At 51.1% G+C, this 19278-nt stretch overlaps 2 protein-coding genes across 3 annotated transcripts in view; both read right to left on the bottom strand.

The window, feature by feature from the left end:
* LOC135812297 (uncharacterized) overlaps positions 1-19278 on the bottom strand; it is a 158842-nt gene that overhangs the window by 88071 nt on the left and 51493 nt on the right. The window lies entirely within an intron of this gene.
* The window catches only part of LOC135812296 (mitogen-activated protein kinase kinase kinase 7-like), a 214904-nt gene continuing 210356 nt past the window's right edge, over positions 14731-19278 (bottom strand). Inside the window, exons 3-4 of one of the 2 annotated variants that reach the window (XR_010552779.1) lie at positions 17454-17519; positions 15806-15944 (exon numbers count right to left, since the gene is read on the bottom strand). Coding sequence is in view for 1 of the 2 variants with exons in the window: in XM_065325671.1 (XP_065181743.1) it covers positions 15060-15944 (885 nt within the window). In the remaining variant the exon portion in view is untranslated. Of the gene's footprint in view, positions 15945-17453; positions 17520-19278 lie in introns of both variants that reach the window. The other variant, XM_065325671.1, reaches the window with a different exon arrangement.

The following is a 19278-nucleotide window of genomic DNA, read 5'->3' as shown; positions in this document are numbered from 1 at the left end:
GTCCGTGTCGGGAGCAGACTCTCCAAAGCTACCCGTGCTGTCGGGGGTGCCTCAGGGCTCAATTCTTGGACCATTGCTTTTGTTTTGTATGTTAATGATCTACCAAGTCATGTTTCCGGAATGTCATTGTTTGCTGACGATACAGCTGCTTTGCGCCACTGTAAAACTGTCAAACAGCTTGAGTCAGAGTTGCAAGACGCGATAAATATGATTGTCACCTGGATGTCCAGTTGGAGGCTTCAGGCAAACGTTTCAAAAACCAGAGTACTGTTTCTAACAGATTCTGCCTCAATGTTTAAGTTCACCTTTCCCAATTCACCCACAGAAATTCAGACGGTAAAGGAGCACAAACACCTAGGGGTAATGTTCGATTCATCCATGTCCTGGTCGGCTCATGTAGATTACATTTGTAATAAAGCCAGCCGTGCTCTTGGCTATATTAAAAGTCATTGTAAACATCTCTCTATTCCGTGCCGTTCCGCTATATATAAAATTTATCTCCTTCCATTGTTTGAATATGCTGCCATAGCCTGGTGTGGCCTAGCTAAGGTCTTATCCGATTCCATTGAAGTTCATCATAAGAAAGTTCTAAAAATTTTGTTCTCGAAGAAACCTTCCTTTCCCTCCAATGAGTTGTACTTATTAGCTCAGACTACTCCGTTAGAGCAACGACGACTAACTTGCCTCTGTATATTGGTTCATCGAATGCTCTTGGGTTGTTTTCCTGAACATATAAAGCCTTATAACTGGTTTGTTTCGGGCCGCTCAACCAGAAACAAAGTGTCTCTTCCCAAGGCCAAGTCAACGCAATTCACAAGATCGCCATTCTTCCAGGGCTACTGTGCATGGCTACAACTTCCCGACTCAGTGAAGACTTCTGCATCATTGAAAGAATTTAAAGTGAATCTGAGGGCCTGCTGATGACTGAGTGCACCATAATAATAATACTTGCAATTATCACTCCCTTAGTATTGACTCACATAGATTTTTGCCATACCTAAGCAGTCAAATATTCCTGCATATTTCACTCCTTAGGGCTATATTGACTGCTTATATTTGACTGCTTAGGGGTTGCGCAGTTGAACAGTGCCTAGTGCAGCATTGTCACTGCATGAGTAGGTGGTGGTGCAACGGTTGTGCAATCATAAAACCGGGATCCATGAGGTTATCGTTCTGGAATTTGAAATACGGACTGTTTGTCGTGATAAATCTAATATTGACTTCGTACTTGGTCAGTATAGGAAATAAAAACCTCGTAAAGGACCTCGGCTTCGCCTCGGTCTTTAACTCGGCTTTTATTTCCTATATTGACCTCGTACTCAGTCAATATTAGATACGTAAAAACTAATCAATATAGCTTTTCGGCTGTTTCCTTTTCATGTATGTATGTATTACTGCACAAGGACCAGTGCAATACCGGCCGATATCTGCACGAACGGCGAAGCCGTAAGTGCAGATATCGACGCCGGTATTGCACGCGTCCGAGTGCAGTAATACATTTATCGCACCCCTGCCACCACACAGTCTGTCACCACACACTTGTGTGTGTGACTTGACACGGTCTGGTGCAACCCTAGCATGCTTCATGCAACCCTGCTATCATTAATTTTCACAGTCATACCACACAGCACAACCAGTCGCGTTCATTTTTAGAGGAACACTTCTTTCGAGCAGCTGCTGTATACACGGGAGATCATGGAAGTAGCGGGACAGCTTGCTCATGTCGTCGTCGTTGATGGGGTGTTTGTGCTCCACCGCTTTGACTTCTCCCCGCTTTCTTTGGCTTCAGGAGGAAAGCCTTCAATGCAATGTTTGCGTCCTTGAACGCTGGGTCACTGTGGACGTTCATGAGCCGCTTCAACTCGACTAGCTTGCGATGTATTGCGGAACGGAAACCGAGCAAGCTTGATGCAGAGTAGAACTTCACTCCAGCTTTCTTCGGACGGAATTTGACGTATGCATGTCGCAGAATGTAAGCTAGGTCGCTTGCCGTAACCGTACTCAGGTCACAGCGACGTCCTGTGTCTTTACAATACTCGTCGAATAAGCGGAGCCATTTGTCAGTTGCCTGCTCTGTGTTTTTGTTTTTCTGCTCAGGCTGTGTGGTATCATCAAGTCTATGTGATGATTAGTTATATTGAAATAGAATAATGCAACGAAGGACAGAGAGGACGACTCGTCAGGAAACTACCAAGGAAAGACTGACCAGCAACAAGAGACATGCACTGTCGATTATGGGCACGGAGTACACACATGCATGCATAGTATGAGTAGTATGCTGTAAGGTTGTACGCACGTCCATGCAAGGAGATGCAGTAGCATAATAAGAAACATGAGAGTGCAAATATGTACGATGTACACGGGTACACCACACGCCCCTTCTGAGATAAACAAGCGAAAAATCGGAGCTGTTTATCTCACATAAATGAGAAGGAGAAAACAGAAGTGACAGAAAAGAAAGTAAACACTAATGAAGCGTGATACCAATACCAACTACTTGTAGCAAGAGTGTGAGGTACAGGTAGGTAGAGTCAAGCATAGGACTTAGATGCTGTGGACGAAATGTTCAAACGCTCTGGTGCCTGGCGAGACCGTTGGCTACGACGAGGCTGCTGCACACAAGGCTGCTGCGGTGCTGCGGGCTCAGCCGGGGAGGTGTCTGCAGGCGGAGCAGGAGGGGCTACGGCAGGGGCAGGCTTGAGAAGGCGACGGTTGCGCCAGTAAACACGGCCGCTGGGTAACTTCACCATATAGTCCCGGTTGCGACCAATGGCGACGACCACGCCGGTGGTGCGCCAGAGTTTGGTGCGCGGATCTTGGATGTCAACCCGCATGCCAATGCGAAGTGGGGACAGTGATCTGGCAGACTCATCATAATGCTGTTCTTGGGTGGCAGACTGAGCGGCAGAGCGCTTGTCAACATCGGTGGCTTTTGCTTGCCAATCAGGAGCAAAGCTGAGATGATGAGCTGTCACGAAGGAGGACAATGGTCGACCAAACAGTGCTTGGGCTGGGCTCTGACCATTTTCTCGGGGGGTGTTGCGCCATTCTAACAATGCGCGTCTGAACTCATCGACGTCCAAGTTACCGTCGGACGTGGTCTTCAACACAAGTGATTTCATCGCTTTCACGGCGGCTTCGGCATGGCCATTAGATTGAGGATAATGAGGTGAAGACGTGGAGTGCTGAACTTGCCATCGGGTGCAAAATTCAGCAAAGCGACGTGATGAAAATTGCGGACCACCATCAGTGGTGAGGATGCTGGGGACACCGACGTCGGCGAACCAGCCACGGAACACACGGATCACATCGGCAGAAGATGCAGTGCGGCCGATCTTGGCAATGCAAGGCCAGCCAGTGTGACGGTCGACGTAAACCAGGTATTCCCAACCTTGACAGGAAAATAAGTCGGCACTGGTTGACTGGAATGGCAGGGTGGGACGGCGGTCAGCGGTGACACGCATCGGTTCCTTACACTGAGACGGAGCGTGCAAGCGACACTGTTCGCAACTGCGAACGACTTGGGCGATGTCATTAGACAAGTGTGGCCAGTATACGACTTGTCGAGCTCGACGCTGTGTGCGGTTGAGGCCTTGGTGGGAGGCATGAAGATCCTGGAGCACACGTGGGCGGAGGGTACGCGGGACCACAACACGTTGGCCTTTCAGGACAAGATCACCGTCGACTGAAAGATGCTCGCGGATAGTGAAGTACGGTTTCACAGCTGAGTGGACGGCGCGCTGATCATCAGGGAAACCTTCACGAACGGCTTGGAGAAGGGCCTGATAGTCATCATCGGCACGGGCAGCGTCCAAGAGCTCGCAGTGCCGGAGGTCTGCAATTCGGCCATCCTCGTCCTGGCGGAGACATGCTCTGATGGCTGGTGCTGAGAGCGTTGAGCTTTCACCGAATTCTTCCTCACTGGTCGGCTTGTCGACCGGGTTACGGGACAGTGCATCAGCAAACGCATTCTCTTTGCCCTTGCGCCAGTGCGCGACGAGTTGAAACGACCGGAGCTTCAGTGCGAGGCGTAGCAGACGTGGATTTTCTATCTGATCCAGGGTGTACTTGTTCAGAATCGGGACCAATGAACGGTGGTCAGTGAACAAATCGAATCGGCTGCCGGACAGAAAGAGGGAGCACTTGTGGACAGCCCAAACCACAGCAAGTAACTCCAGTTCTATGACGGCATAACGTGTCTCTGCGTCGGTGAGAAAGCGGCTGCCACACTGCAGCATGCGCCACTGGTTATCTTGGCGTTGCCATAACACGAACCCAAGTCCGTTCAGGGCAGAGGCGTCGGTCTCTAGCCGAAGGTCGTCACCAGGACGGTAGTACGAGAGAGTCGGCGGCGATATCAGTTCAGACTTGGTGGCGTTGAAAGCCGCGGTGTGGACATCATCCCACACGAACTCATTCGTGGTCTTCAATAACGGACGTAGCGGAGCTGCGAGCTCGGATATCCGTGGGGTGAATTCTCCACACTGATTCACCAGACCGAGGAAGGAACGGAGGTCGGTACGATTGGTGGGTAGGTTGAAGTGCTGAAGAGCCGATGTCTTGTCAGCTGGCACGGTGTATCCGTTGGACGACACATGAAACCCACAGAATTCGACTTCAGGAGCGGCGAAGACAAACTTCTTTTGACTGAGAGTAATTCCGTGTTCGCGTGCACGGGTCAGGACGGCACGGACGTGAGCGACATGGTCCGAGAATGACTCATCGTGAACGAGACCGTCGTCCACCACCTTGATGAGATGGGTCAAACGGTCGAAAGCTGCGTCGGTGCGGCGGTTGTACTCATCGCCGGCGGACACAAGACCTTGTGGATTCCGGCAGAATCGGTATCTACCCCACGGCGTGATGAACGTAGTGAGAGACTTGGCAGACTCAGACAGGGGCACCTGCCAATAGCCATGACGGGCGTCAAACTTGGTGAACCATCGGGCTGTGCCGATGCCAGAGAGAGCATCACGTGCGTTCTGCATGGGGTGGGTGGGACGCTTCACTTGTCGGTTGAGAGACTGAAGGTCCACAGTCAGACGTTTCTCACTAGAATTCTTCTTATCGACTACAACAATGGGGTGGCACCAGTCGCACGGCTCTGACACTGTCTCGATGATGCCTTCCTCAACCATATTGTCGAGCTGGGTTTTCACCTGCTCACGGTAGGCATGTGCGATAGGACGAGCTGTGTAGACTCGGTGAGGTTTCGCATCATCTTCGAGAATGATGTCCATTGGCTTGCCACACATGGGTTTCAATGTCGTGTCGTCGAAGACGTCTGCGAACTCTCGCAGTAGGTCAGCACGGATCTGCGCCAGCTTGCTAGGGTCAGGTCTGTTCACGAGACCGGTCGTCACAACGGGAGCCGTTGGAGGTGGTGTGCTGCTGGTACAAACACGCGCAACTTGCTTGGGCCAGCCGTCTGGTAAGAGGCCTAAGGCGTATAGCGATTGGCGTGACAACAGGGGTTCACGCAGTCCACGGTACACATGGATGGTGCTATCATGCTTGAGCGAGCCGATGGTGAGAGTGGCGGAGATCTTGCCAGCTGAAACGAGACGTTCACCATTGGCAGCATGCACATTATCATGGTCTGTGGCCAGATTCTCCACAAAACCACCGAGATGCGCTAACTGATCGACGCCAATAGCGTCAATGTCACTTCCCGTATCGGGGATCCATTCCAGGGAGGTAGCGTCAGGTTCAGTGCACAATTGCGTGTCGACTGGCACCGTAGGAGATGCATCGCACTGAGCGCGGCGGAGCTGTAGTCGTCCCAGCGTGCGCTGCGAGGACTGGTCAGCCGGTTTGCGGGATTTTCTGCACACCGCTTGGAAATGTCCAATAATCTTGCAGCCGCTACACTTTTTGCCATGTGCAGGACACTGCGACTTGCTGGCATGGGGAGTGCGACCACAATTCGGACATTGCGATGGCGTGGCGGACGCCTGTTGCTGTCGCGGGTTATTGCCGTGTTTTGACCGCTGATAATTTGTTTTCCGAGCGGCATTGACGGAGCTAGTGCCGGGGATACTGCTGCTCGTCCGAGAGGCTGCCTCCTCCGCTCGACACAATTTAATGACCTTCTCCAACGTTAGATCGGTAGTGGCAAGGAGCTTATGGCGTGTCTCCGTGTCGAGAATGCCAGTAACCAGGCGATCACGCATGGTCTCGTCGTACCTGGTACGCTGTCCCTGCTGGCATTGGCGGCATACTCGGCTTGAACAGAAATTGCAGAGTGCAGCTTCGCTGAAATCGCAGCAATTGTGGATCTCCCTGAGGGTAGTCAGGTACTGATCGAAGGACTCTCCATGCTGCTGTTGGCGGGCATAGAAGGCGATCCGGTCCAGCAGAGGGTTACGCTGGCCGCGAATGTATGCCTGTACAGCCTTGATGAGATCGTCGTCGTCGTGGTTGTCAGCCAGAGGAATTGTGCCCTCACGAAGAAATCTCCGGAGGTCCTCGTCCAGGCACTGACGAACCGTTGCCACTCTGGTGGCATTGTCCTGGGAATCCAGGTGCTGGCACCGGGCGTAGTCCCGCCAAAGACCTTCCCATGCGGCAAACTCTGCGAGAGAGGCAGAGGCAAGTAACATAGGGCGATCGACCGAAACTGGTCTCGCCGCAGGTACATGATCTCGTGCCGGTGGGGCTGGGGGTGGACGTTGCGGTGGTGGAGGTTGAGAAATGCTCCTCAAAGTTCGCTCCACGAGCTGTGTCAGGTGGTGCTCGCGGGTGGCGGCGGTCTCCATCTGCTGTCTCATGAGCTGGGTGAGGGCAGCAATGTCAGGGCTGAGTACTGGTGTGTCTGATTCCGCCATGCCGAAACGGAAATTTCAAATAATTATTTCACTATATTTGAGAGACGAAACGCCAGAGGTACAAGTACTAGCAAGACCCAGGACTGAGAAAGACTAATGGAAACTGCTACTAAAACAAGTTCACTGCGCCATGTGGTATCATCAAGTCTATGTGATGATTAGTTATATTGAAATAGAATAATGCAACGAAGGACAGAGAGGACGACTCGTCAGGAAACTACCAAGGAAAGACTGACCAGCAACAAGAGACATGCACTGTCGATTATGGGCACGGAGTACACACATGCATGCATAGTATGAGTAGTATGCTGTAAGGTTGTACGCACGTCCATGCAAGGAGATGCAGTAGCATAATAAGAAACATGAGAGTGCAAATATGTACGATGTACACGGGTACACCACAGGCTGTCGATGGCGGCGTCGGACAGTTTCTCAAATCGGCTGTCGACAGTCTTCTCCAATACTTGGGCGTCTGCTGTCTCGACTCTCACGGAGCTTGTGAAGTTGACTTTGCGGACGCAAGCCGGGTCCACATTCGCTTCCGCGACAGCGCCCTCGACCAATTATTATTTGGTGTGCTGCAGCAAGTCAGCAGCGACTGCTTGGCGGAGCGACTCGCAATATTCCCCAGTACACCGCCAGCCAATGACCAGATGACTATGTGGATGCACTGCAGTGCGATATTGGTATTATTGCACCCCGGCGAGTGAGCGTGCAAATAAGTTGAAATAACCTATATCTGCACGCTCACTTCGAAGCGAACGTGCAAATAACCTATATCTGCACGCTCACTTCGAATTGAGCGTGCAAATATAGGTTATTTGCACGCTCGCTTCGAAGTGAGCGTGCAAATAACCTATATTTGCACGCTCACTTCGAAGTGAGCGTGCAAATATAGGTTATTTGCACGCTCACTCGCCGGGGTGCAATATCGCACTGCAGTGCATCCACATTGGCTGGCGGTGTACTGGGGAATATTGCACGCTCAGTAAGGCCGCTGATTGGCTCAAACCATGGAGACACTCACGTGGGGTGCGATAAATAATCTTCTCCTTCTTTTACCATGGTTGGCTATCACCCACATCTTCCCGTTTTGGCTGCCATCGGAAGCCATAAGATGTTGAATAAATAAATAAAAAAAATTAAAAGAGCACCTTTGGGAAAGGGCTAACCCATATGCACACACTCAATCCCTGGCTACGCTTTGGAACTGTTTTCGTTGGCTGTGTCCTCATCTCTCTTCGTTTTGTTTTCGCTGCCTGGGCTCTCATTTATCTTTGTTTCTGTGGGAAACACCCTGGTAAAATAAATAAAATAATAATATTCTTTGCGTGCTTGCTTGTATTGCTGAGGGAACATATTATGCTGGTTTGTATTCGTGGGTCCCCATGGTGCATGGGCCACGCGTACTCATCCAGCGGATATGTGTGAATAATAATAATAATTGGGCTGCACCCTCGTGACGTTGCAGATATGTGGCTTGACGTTGATTTAGTGACTTTGGCAAGATTGAGTCGTGTCAAGAAGTCAGGTAGGATTCAGTACTAGGCTGTAGTGAAACGTGAGTGGTAGTCTTTGGTAGTCTTTGCCGGTTTCTGAGGGTGTCCTGGATTTGGTGTGCAGCGCTGTGGAAATGGCTTGCTGTGGAGGTCCCAGCACTGGATGTTGTATCAAAGGTACGACCTCGTAGCACGCCCTAAACCTAAACAAATTCAAAAATTGACTTGGGTCTGTGGGAGAACGCACACTCGTGCCATTGTGACAGATTCCAGGGCCACGTTGAGAGGCCCTATCCCATCACACATGGCTGCTTCTGGACTTGTTTTAGGTTCGGACCCCGCGCATGGACAGAATGGGCAAGAAAAAATGAAAAAACGTAAATGCATTTTTTTGGCTCCTGGGTGGCTCGCACACCATGGCACTATGCCGGACACCTTCACAGGGGTCAAAAATTGAAGTTCCTCATATCGCGTAAACGGCATCAGTTTAGGAAGGGATATAATCCTAAAGGGTCTATGTTGAAAATTTGAGGTGATTCGGTCCAATGGTTCGTGAGATATAGGCTTTCAAAGTTGCCCATTCCAAGATAATTATTATAATTAAATTTTCAATTGATAAATTCTTTTATAATGCGGCAGACTACCCAAAAATTCGCTGAAAATCGAATTTGTAAATTCATATCGAGTGCTACGTCAGTTGAAAGAGCATGAATAGCTGCAAAATCTCTGAAAATCTGGTCTGGATCTGACCAGCCGCACACCGTGGCACTATGCCGGAATTTTGAGTTTTTCCGGCCTGGAAAGCCTGTCAGTGAGGCGCAAGAACTTTTTAATCATGTCCAGAGGGCCAGCGTAGTGGCAGGAGTGTGTGTTTTTTCAAAATTTCACTCATATCCATTGATAGACTCCAAAGTTACGGTGGAATGCCATATGAAATTTATGGGTAGGCTGCTACCTTAATCAGTGTAAACAACTTGTTTTGTAGTCAACTAGTCCATCACAATGTCATGCATGAGGAGTACCGTAGGAGTTTGGCTTTCGGCTTGTACAAGTCGTTTTCGCAAAGCTTCCCCCTTCTTTACTTATATTTGATTTTATGAGCCACCAAAGTTGGGTGGTGTGCTGTTTTGCTGCTTCGAATTGTAGTTAGACCGCTTTGTCCAGTATCCTACTGGTCTCGTCATCGTCCAGTAACAATCGACAATATTTGTTCCGTTGGGACTGTAGCTTGTGCTCGTTTTCGTTGCGCTTACTTTCCCCTCTTTGGTCTTTCCATAACCTTGAACCTTCCGAGTTGAAAGGCTGTCAGTTAGCGCTACGGAGATGTGTTGAAGCTAGGTGTCAGGACGTCGAGTGTCTCAGTACTCTGTCAGTTTTGTGCCTAGTTGTTGCACTTTCTGACTGTATATAGTATCTAGTTACAGTGATGGAGAGTTACTCTTAACTCGTATCCAAAAGTCAAATATTTCTGCATATTTCACTCCTTAGGGCTATATTGACTGCTTGTACGTTGCGCAGATGAACGGTGCCGGGTCACTGACTTTGTATGAGGAGGTGATGGTGTAACGGTTGTGCAATCATAAAACCGGGATTCATGAGGTTATCGTTCTGGAATTTGAAATACGGACTGTTTGTCGTGATAAATCTAATATTGACTTCGTACTTGGTCAGTATAGGAAATAAAAACCTCGTAAAAGACCTCGGCTTCGAGTCGGTCTTTTACTCGGCTTTTATTTCCTATTGACCTCGTACTCAGTCAATATTAGGGTTGGTTCACATAAGCAAAATCGGCGCCGCAAGACATCGCAAGACATCAGCGGGGAGCCAGCTCCCGATTCGTTGCGCATACAGCTCGAGTACAGATTAAAGTTTCGTCCCGTGACGTAGAGTTTGAATTTTGTGCTCCTGCTTTCACCCGAGTTTCGCGAACTTTGCACAAGTAGACTTGGTAGCTCCCTCCACAGTGATGCCCGCAAAGGGCAACCCCGCGACTGGCGTTCCTGACGGCCAGTGTTGCCAGTGCACTGGCAATTCCAAGTGCGGAAAAGACTGCTGTTGCCGAGAAGCTGGCAAGCTATGCGAGGATTGCGGGCCTGGGAACAGGGCAAGATGCCGAAATTCGCAAACAATCACGGCGAGAGCTAGTCCTGTAGGCTTTCGAACCATACGATACATTCCAGCCGCCGCGTCCCCCACGCGGAGACCGACAACCCTGGGCGAAGCCCACGTTTCGCAACAGTCGGCTCAAGACTCTCCGCCTCTGGACAATTTCCACACCGACGGTCAGGGCCAAGGACTAGATAGCACCAAGCAGGTGTCGGACTCGCAGCAGTTGGCGTGGGACGCACTGGAACAGCTCCACGTCGCTGAGCTCTGTGTCGACGGTCAGGACCAAGGACTAGATGGCACTACCCAAGTGTCGGCCTCGCAGCAGCTGGTGTGGGACACCCTGGAACAACGCCACCTCGCCGACCCGATTTCCAATTCGCAAAAGGTAGCATGGGACCTTCTCGATGCCTCCACACCAACACCTTCGGTGACCGGCTACTGTGGAGAAGTTGCACGGCCACATGAAGCCAATGCTCCATGGCAAGACCGACTACCAAACGGCACGAGAGGTCGCCCTCCTAGCGAGCCTGAGCTCCTCGAAGCCCAATAGCAACAGCGAGCCAGAACCCATAAACGCGCATGCGCTCGGTACAGCTAGTGGGCAGGGGGCTGCAACACCGCCAATCCCGCCCGCTGACCAACGACTCAGACTCGGTGAGCTGAGCCCCGAGGACACAGGGCAGGTCATAGCTGCAGCGTACGAGGAAATCGTACACTTCCGGCCTAACCTGTTTTCCATCCCATCGGGTGCACATGGCAGGTCAGTGGTGGACTTGAGCGCTCGCTACCTCAACATGTTGGTGCGTTCGGGTCCCGTCAATCGCGATTTAGGTGGATCAGTTCACATTTGGGGGGACAATGTGCCGGAATAAATGCGGCGGGAGAAGGCATAGCTTTGAAGGCACTTAAGGTCTGCCACAGTCTTCTACTGCAACAACCGGTCAACTGCTTGACACGTAAGGTGCATGTGGAATGTCTGAACCGACGAATGCAGCTTTGGAACGAGGGAAACATCGATGAACTCGTCCGAGAAGCACGCACCATCCAGCGCCAACTAACCAAGGAACGTGCCGGGAAAAGGGCCCAAAGTCCAGATGACGCGCGACGTTTCGCTACCCTCATCACTCATTAATGGTAAACTGGGTGCAGCTCTCCAGTCCCTGACAGCAACGCCCTCGGGTGGGCTGCTTAATCTGGACTCCTCCGCGGATGGTAAAACCGTGAGGCAAACGCTGAAAGAAAAGCACCCGCCGACGGAACCCATGCATGCAGATGCCCTCATCGTCGGCCCTGCCCTGAACTGCCGCACCCGGTGCTGTTCGAAGCTCTGAACAGAGACATAATTCGGCAATTGCTGCTAAAGACAAATTGAGCAGCGGGCCCATCAGGCATGGAATCTACCAGCTGGAAACGCATGTGCACCTCGTTCGGAGCGTCCTCCGACCAGCTATGTGATAGCATCGCCGCCTGCGCCAAGCGCATCGCCACCGGAATCATCGACCCAGTTTCCCTGGAGTCATTCACGGCATGCCGCTTGGTGCCTCTGGATAAGGAGCCCGGGGTGCGCCCAGTCGGCATATGTGAAGTCCTCAGAAGAACAGTAGGCAAAGCCATCCTCACCATGATCGGAGAGCAGATCCAGCAGGCGGTCGGGTTGCTTCAGCTGTGTGGTGGCCAAGAATGTGGTGTGGAAGCAGCAATCCACGCAATGCAGCACCTGTGGAACGAGGAAAAGACCGAAGCAGTCCTCCTAGCAGACGTGAGCAATGCGTTTAACAGGCTGAACCGCAGTGTGTGCTTACACAACATCCGTCACCTCTGTCCGGCTATCGCGGGTGCCGTCACCAACACCTACCGGCTTCCCGCACGGTTGTTCGTCGATGGGGAGTGTCTTCTTTCTGAGGAGGGCACCACCCAGGGAGACCCGATGGCAATGCCCATGTATGCCATTGGGCTCCTCCCATGCAGAAGGCAGCGAGCAGCTCAGCGGCACAGCACATCTGGTTTGCGGATGATTTCACAGCAGCAGGCCGTATGCATGCGCTGCGTGTATGGTGGAACATGCTCGAGGAGGAGGGCCACAAGTACGGATACTTCATCAATGGTTCCAAGTCCACTCTCCTGGTGAAACCACAGTTTGCCAAAACCGCGGAGGAAGTGCTCCATGATACTAACATCGCAATCATGCAAGACGGTTGCCGTCACCATGGTCACCTGGGTGCGGGACTGGGCACTGCTGCTTTCTGCAAGCAGTTTGTTACAGCGAAGGTCACGGAATGGGTGAAGGAACTGCAAGTCCTCACCAGGTACGGCCAATCGCAACCACAATCAGCGTACACAGCGTTCTCGCAAGGGCTGAAGGGCAAGTGGACATTCCTCGCTCGCACCATGCCAGAAGCGACGGAGAATTTCCAGCCACTGGAGGAGATTATCCACGGCGAGTTTATCCCGGCGCTCACAGGACACCCCGCTCCTGATCAGACCACCCGCACTCTCCCCGCTCTGCTTTGTTGCCTAGGGAGCATGGATCTAATCAACCCGTGCGATCTCGCCAGCCAGTTTGATGACTCCAGGACCATCACGCAGCCATTGGCAGAGCGGATCATCGTGCAAAACACGGACCTAGGTGATGTTCACCACACCATGAAGGCAAAAAAGGCAAAGGTGCGCAGGATCCACTCCGTAAGGGAGAAGGAGACCCTAATCGCTGTGGACGTGAGCATCGCTTCGGACTTAAAGCGGTCCAGGGAGCTGGCGGCGGAGAAGGGTGCCTCGTCGTGGCTGACATGCAAACCACTGAAGATGTCTGGCTTCATGCAATCCAAGGGGGCATTTCATGATCCGGTTTCATTGCGATATGGCTGGCCTCTGAAGCGGTTGCCCTCTGCTGGCAGCTGTGGTAAATTATTCACCGTGACCAATGCTCTCTCCTGCTCAACCGGCGGCTACCCTAGCCTCCGCCACAACGAGGTACGCGACCTCACAGCATCCATCATGAAGGAAGTTGCGCACCAAGTTGTGGTGGAACCGCTGCTAGAGCCGCTGACAGGTGAGAGGATGACGCTACGGTCGGGTTCAACTGAAGACAACGCCCGCCTGGACATCGGTGCCAGTGGAGTCTGGGGAGGTCGGTACGAGCGTTCGTACTTTGATGTCCGGGTTTTCAACCCCCACGCCCCTACCAACGCCAAGTTTGCCTTGCCCGCTGTGTACAAGCGTAATGAGCAGGAAAAGCGTCGCCGCTACGAGGAACGGAGCACCACCGTCGAGCAATTCTTAACGTCACTGCGGCCAGGTATCTTGGAGTGCTCCGCCGAGGCTCGACTCGGATCTGTCATGGACGCCCCATGTTGATCGCAGCATCGCTCGACTGGCCCAGAGGATCGGAGCACTATGGAGGTTGCGTCGCTGCTTGACTCATCAGAGCCGAGTTCTCTACTTTAAAGCGATCATCATGTCTGACCTGAAGTACGGATCCAATGCGTTCTCCCCACTTCTTACTGCCAACCAATCGGATCGGCTACAAGTCATGCAGAATCGGGCAGCAAGGGTGGTTTTCACACCTCCGCGCGCACCCTCCTGCTGAAATTGGACACATACAGAGTATCTGAGATATTCAGGCAGAAGTTTATCGTTCTTGCCTGGAGGTCTCGGAATGGGAACGCAAGTTTTGATCTGCAAGCCCTCCTAGTTCCTTCGTCAGCTGGCCCAACTAGGTTGCACTCCACCATGGGTCTGCGCCAACCGCCAATTTGCACCAGGTTCGGCAATAGTTGCCTCGCGTTCCGGGGCGCCCAGCTGTGCAACACCTTACCCAGCAATATACGTGCCATCTCCACGCTCCGCCATTTCCGCGCCAGCATGATCCCGCACACCCTTAGTACCTAGAGTACCAAACGTCCTGTTTGATGATCAGCTGGCTTAGTTTCTCTCCACCTCTATCCTTATTACATCCCTCCCCAATTTCATTAACTAGTGCTTTCTATCTGCATTCGCCACCTTTTCATTGGGCTGATCTGCCCGTTTGGTTTGCGAATTAGAATAAACACAACACAACACACACACATACCGGTACAGATTATCTACATACATTTATCTAGCCTGTCTCCTCTATCAGTACCCGGGGACAGTACCAGGGGACAGTACCAGGGGACAGTACCCGGGGACAGTACCAGGAGACAGTACCAGGGGGCAGTACCCGTGGACAGTACCAGGGGACAGTACCAGGAGACAGTACCCGGGGACAGTACCCGGGGACAGTCCCCGGGGACAGTACCAGGGGACAGTAGTAGTAGTAGTAGTAGTAGTATTCTTTTATTTTCCATCGGAAGCCTCAACAGTGATGAACACAACTCTTAAGAGGGCCGATAACAGAGTAGAGGGGTGTGGGGTGAGAAAAATAAGTACCGGGGGACAGTACCAGGGGACAGTACCAGGACAAGGTGGAGCAGAGACAGTGGTTAGATAGGCTAGATAGTGATTTTGGTTTAAAAAAATAGTTTGACAGAGAGATATGAAAACAAAGATTATCAACTTTCTGATAATAGAAAGAAAGTGAAAAGCAGTACAGTTTGCATACTGTAGTTATCATCAGTGATTGACTGTAGTTAGTAACCTACTACACTCACACACTCATATCCAGTGTGTACACAGAACCAGGATTGTCAGGTCCACCTTCACTGAGTACCAGGGTACTGCCAAACAGTGTGAGAGATGGGGTGTAAAAACGCTTCGGTGGCGTACTACTAGCAGCTGGCAGTGGATAGATCTGACCAGATGAAATGTCATATACAACACACTCAGCAGGAGGAGGGTAGGGGCAAATAACCATGCAATGGTCAGACAGTGCGCATGCTGCACTAAACTTCAGCTCAACACCATCAGGTGGAGTGGTGGACACCCACCTACCATCATGGTGTTTGAAAAAACAACCAGTAGGACCACCAACTAAGTACAGTGAATCAGGGAATGTGACAAGTGATGCCCAGGTGCATGGTAGTGGCAATGAAGGTAATACTAGGCTAGAATTGGATGATGAAGAAGAGCTCCACTGCTTGCTAGCTAGAGAATAGATACTAACATGATCTTGATATGTTCCATCAGCATACATGCCACCATATAGAGAAATAGCATCAGCACATGCATGTAGAGTACACCAGTGATAAATACAGTGCGGGACGTCCGTAAGTTTGGTCCACCCACCACCACCGCGGCTGCCATCACCGTTATCTGGTGTGTCGCAGTACTGCAGAATAGAGCACACCCCTGTGTTGGTGCTCTTGGTGTATGTGTTACAGTGCATGTACAGCATACCACCATGGGATGCCAGTGATGGGACAGTCAGCTTACTGTATTCACTTGGTAGGTCAATACTGTGCCATGTCTGCAAGTCTGATGTCTCAGTGATCTTGGTGACGTCCACACCATCATACCACACAGCAACCAGTTTGTCACTGTACGTGGCAAGCATGGCATGTTTTCCATGCTGCTGTACTTCTAACTTGATCCACTGCATAACAACAGAAAACCACATACCGAATAACACACAGGCACAAAATAGACATCAACACACACACACACACACACACACACACACACACACACACACACACACACACACACACACACACACACACACACACACACACACACACACACACACACACACACACACACACACACACACACACACACACACACACACACACACACACACACACACACACACACACACACACACACACACACACACACACACACACACACACACACACACACACACACACACACACACACACACACACACACACACACACACACACACACACACACACACACACACACACACACACACACACACACACACACACACACACACACACACACACACACACACACACACACACACACACACACACACACACACACACACACACACACACACACACACACACACACACACACACACACACACACACACACACACACACACACACACACACACACACACACACACACACACACACACACACACACACACACACACACACACACACACACACACACACACACACACACACACACACACACACACACACACACACACACACACACACACACACACACACACACACACACACACACACACACACACACACACACACACACACACACACACACACACACACACACACACACACACACACACACACACACACACACACACACACACACACACACACACACACACACACACACACACACACACTTGTTCTTGTTGCTCATTGCCGAAACTGGTCACGTGGGTCTCCCCGGGAGAGGGGAGAGAGACTCAAAAGGAATCTTGGAAAGATGACTCAATTGGCTATTGAACCGCCCAACGGCCGATACCGCCTGAAATCCCCAAAATTTTGGGTGGACTTGAAAATGATCCCACTTATGGGCTCACCACACCCCAGTAAGTGGGTGAGGACAAGGTGCAGAAAAAGGATTGACGGCATCAGGGTATCCGTCCCGGGATCCAACTGCAGTTACCCCTGCCCCCAGTGAAGGGAATACTTGCTACTAGTGTGGGTGGCCAAATCAGAGTGGATCTGATACAAGCTTCACTAGCACCATGATTACACAAGAGTTGATCTAGCCAGAAGCAGTCCATGGTTAACAGGTATGTGTACTTAGAAAGTATATGAACCCTGAAACCAACAAAGGTGGTAGGTACAACATTACACCTTCAAGCAGCCGAGCCTGTTGGCAACAGACCCAACACTATCCGGCATAAGTGTACCCACCAACCGAACTAGCTGTCACACATACACACACATACACACACACACACACACACACACACACCACACGCGCACACATACACGCAAACACACACACACACACACACACACACACATACGGACACGTGCCCCCCCCCCTCTGGCCAAGTTGCTGACTCATCAGACATGACACGGCGTTTCCGAAATCGCTACTCCCGTAAAAGTGAAAACAAAATGGACTCATCCAATCTTACCTTTCTGTGTTTCTTGATGTTTTCAAACGGTCTTGGCGGTGGCGTGGTAGCTGCTGTAGCTTTAGCCTAAAAGCAGCGGAGATACACAATCATGCCAATGGTTGGTACTGCTGATTGATAGCGAAAACCAATTGCTACGGAGTGCCGTTCCAAAGAACCGTAGTAAATCAACTGGCAACGCTAAGGCCGCGGTCACACCAAGCGCGATTCAGCCATTCAGCGGAAAAAAGCGCTTTTTGACGTCATCGTCGCTACGGAAACGGCTGAATTTTCGGCTTCAGCCTTTTTCAGCAGTCAGCCGTTTTCAAAGCGCTGAATGGGAGCGCTGAATGGATTCAGCCACTTTCAGCCATTCTGGCGCAGTGGCGGGAAAAATAAACTCGTTCAGTTCTTGCTTTGTCCGCATTGACAGTGGATTTCTTTCTCAACCTCAATCGATCTCAAGGTTTACCACAGCTCACGGAGATGCCCCGTGCACGTAAGCAGTCGGCTCCCGGGCCCAGGCATTCCAGTCGCAGGCGCGCCTCGTCGTCCCCGTATGCCGACACTCCAAATCGAGCCCCTAGCCCTGCGGACCATGCGGCCGATCGTTCCGGCAATGCCTGTGCGGAGCAGGACGATATCCCGTCCGCCGTTCCCCAGCCGGCCAGCTTACTCACAACTGGCCTAAATCCACGTTCCGTTACGGCGGCCGTGTCGACGGCCCTGCACCCCCTGCTGGCTCGAGTCGAGCGCCTTGAGGAGCGAATTTCAGCTCGCCAGGATCTTCCAGCTTGCATCGTGTTCTGCCACCTTCCGGCTTTCGTTGTTGGTGAAACTTCTCTCCTTGCCTTTTTGTCGGTCATCATGGAATCCTGGACAGTAGCACTGGAGCGGCGACTACTGGAGTTTTGGTTTGAAACAAAAACCAAGTATGAGACCACTATGAAAAAAATACCAGAAAGAGAGCGTGGATCTTGGACGAACTGAAGAAGTGTGCTGGAAAAGGCGGACGGGAAAACAAGAGAAAATCATATTCAAAAATGAGCGGGAAGAAAAAAACTCTAGCACACAAAAAAAATCCAGCCGATTTCGCGAAGTGGTGTGACCAACCGCCCCATTCAGCACAAGCCACTTTCAGCGCAAGCGGGAAACGGCTTGTTTGGTGTGACCGCGGCCTAACCTTTCGTTGTCCCCCAAGTAGAACTTAGTTACAGACAGTCTACGGTGTGAAAACAACAGAACATCCTACAGTATGTGACCAGTGTAATAATTCCTCGCCACATGAGAATGGGAATTTTGGAAGCGTCCACGGAGAGGGAATTGCTGCAAACCGGGAAACGTTTGTGCCCGTATTAATTCACTATTTGTGACCAAAGACAAATTAGCATCTGCAGATGTTTGCTATTGGAGATCTCACATCCATCGCGAAAACCACACAAAGTAATCCGGATCGCGAAGGCTTGCCGGTTTACAGTAGAAACGCAACCAGGTATTTTGATTATTTGAAATATTCTTACTAAGCCACACACAGAAAGTCATTTGTTTCGGGTAACCGGACCGACAGATGTTTTGAGCGCCGATCGTTTTTTTCTTGTTGTATAATGTTCATGCATATGTGAGTATCATACGCGTATACATGTACGTAAGCACACTTCTTCTATCCGCAGTGTGCCAGGCTCTTCCTTTCTGGCTCTGGCTATACTAGACATTTCGGTCCTTTGTTTCGAGTTAAGTTGATCGAGTCGGATTTGTTGCGGGTTGTTGCAGGTGCCAAGTCTAATGTTTTCGATGTCGACATGCTTTAGTTGAGAAACTTACGATTATGCCTGCCGTTTCCGTCACT

The sequence above is a fragment of the Sycon ciliatum genome, chromosome 3, assembly GCF_964019385.1.
Source record: "Sycon ciliatum chromosome 3, ocSycCili1.1, whole genome shotgun sequence".
Lineage (NCBI taxonomy): Eukaryota > Metazoa > Porifera > Calcarea > Leucosolenida > Sycettidae > Sycon > Sycon ciliatum.
The sequence above is the reverse complement of the archived record's forward strand: the minus strand, read 5'-3'. Positions and strand labels throughout refer to the sequence as shown.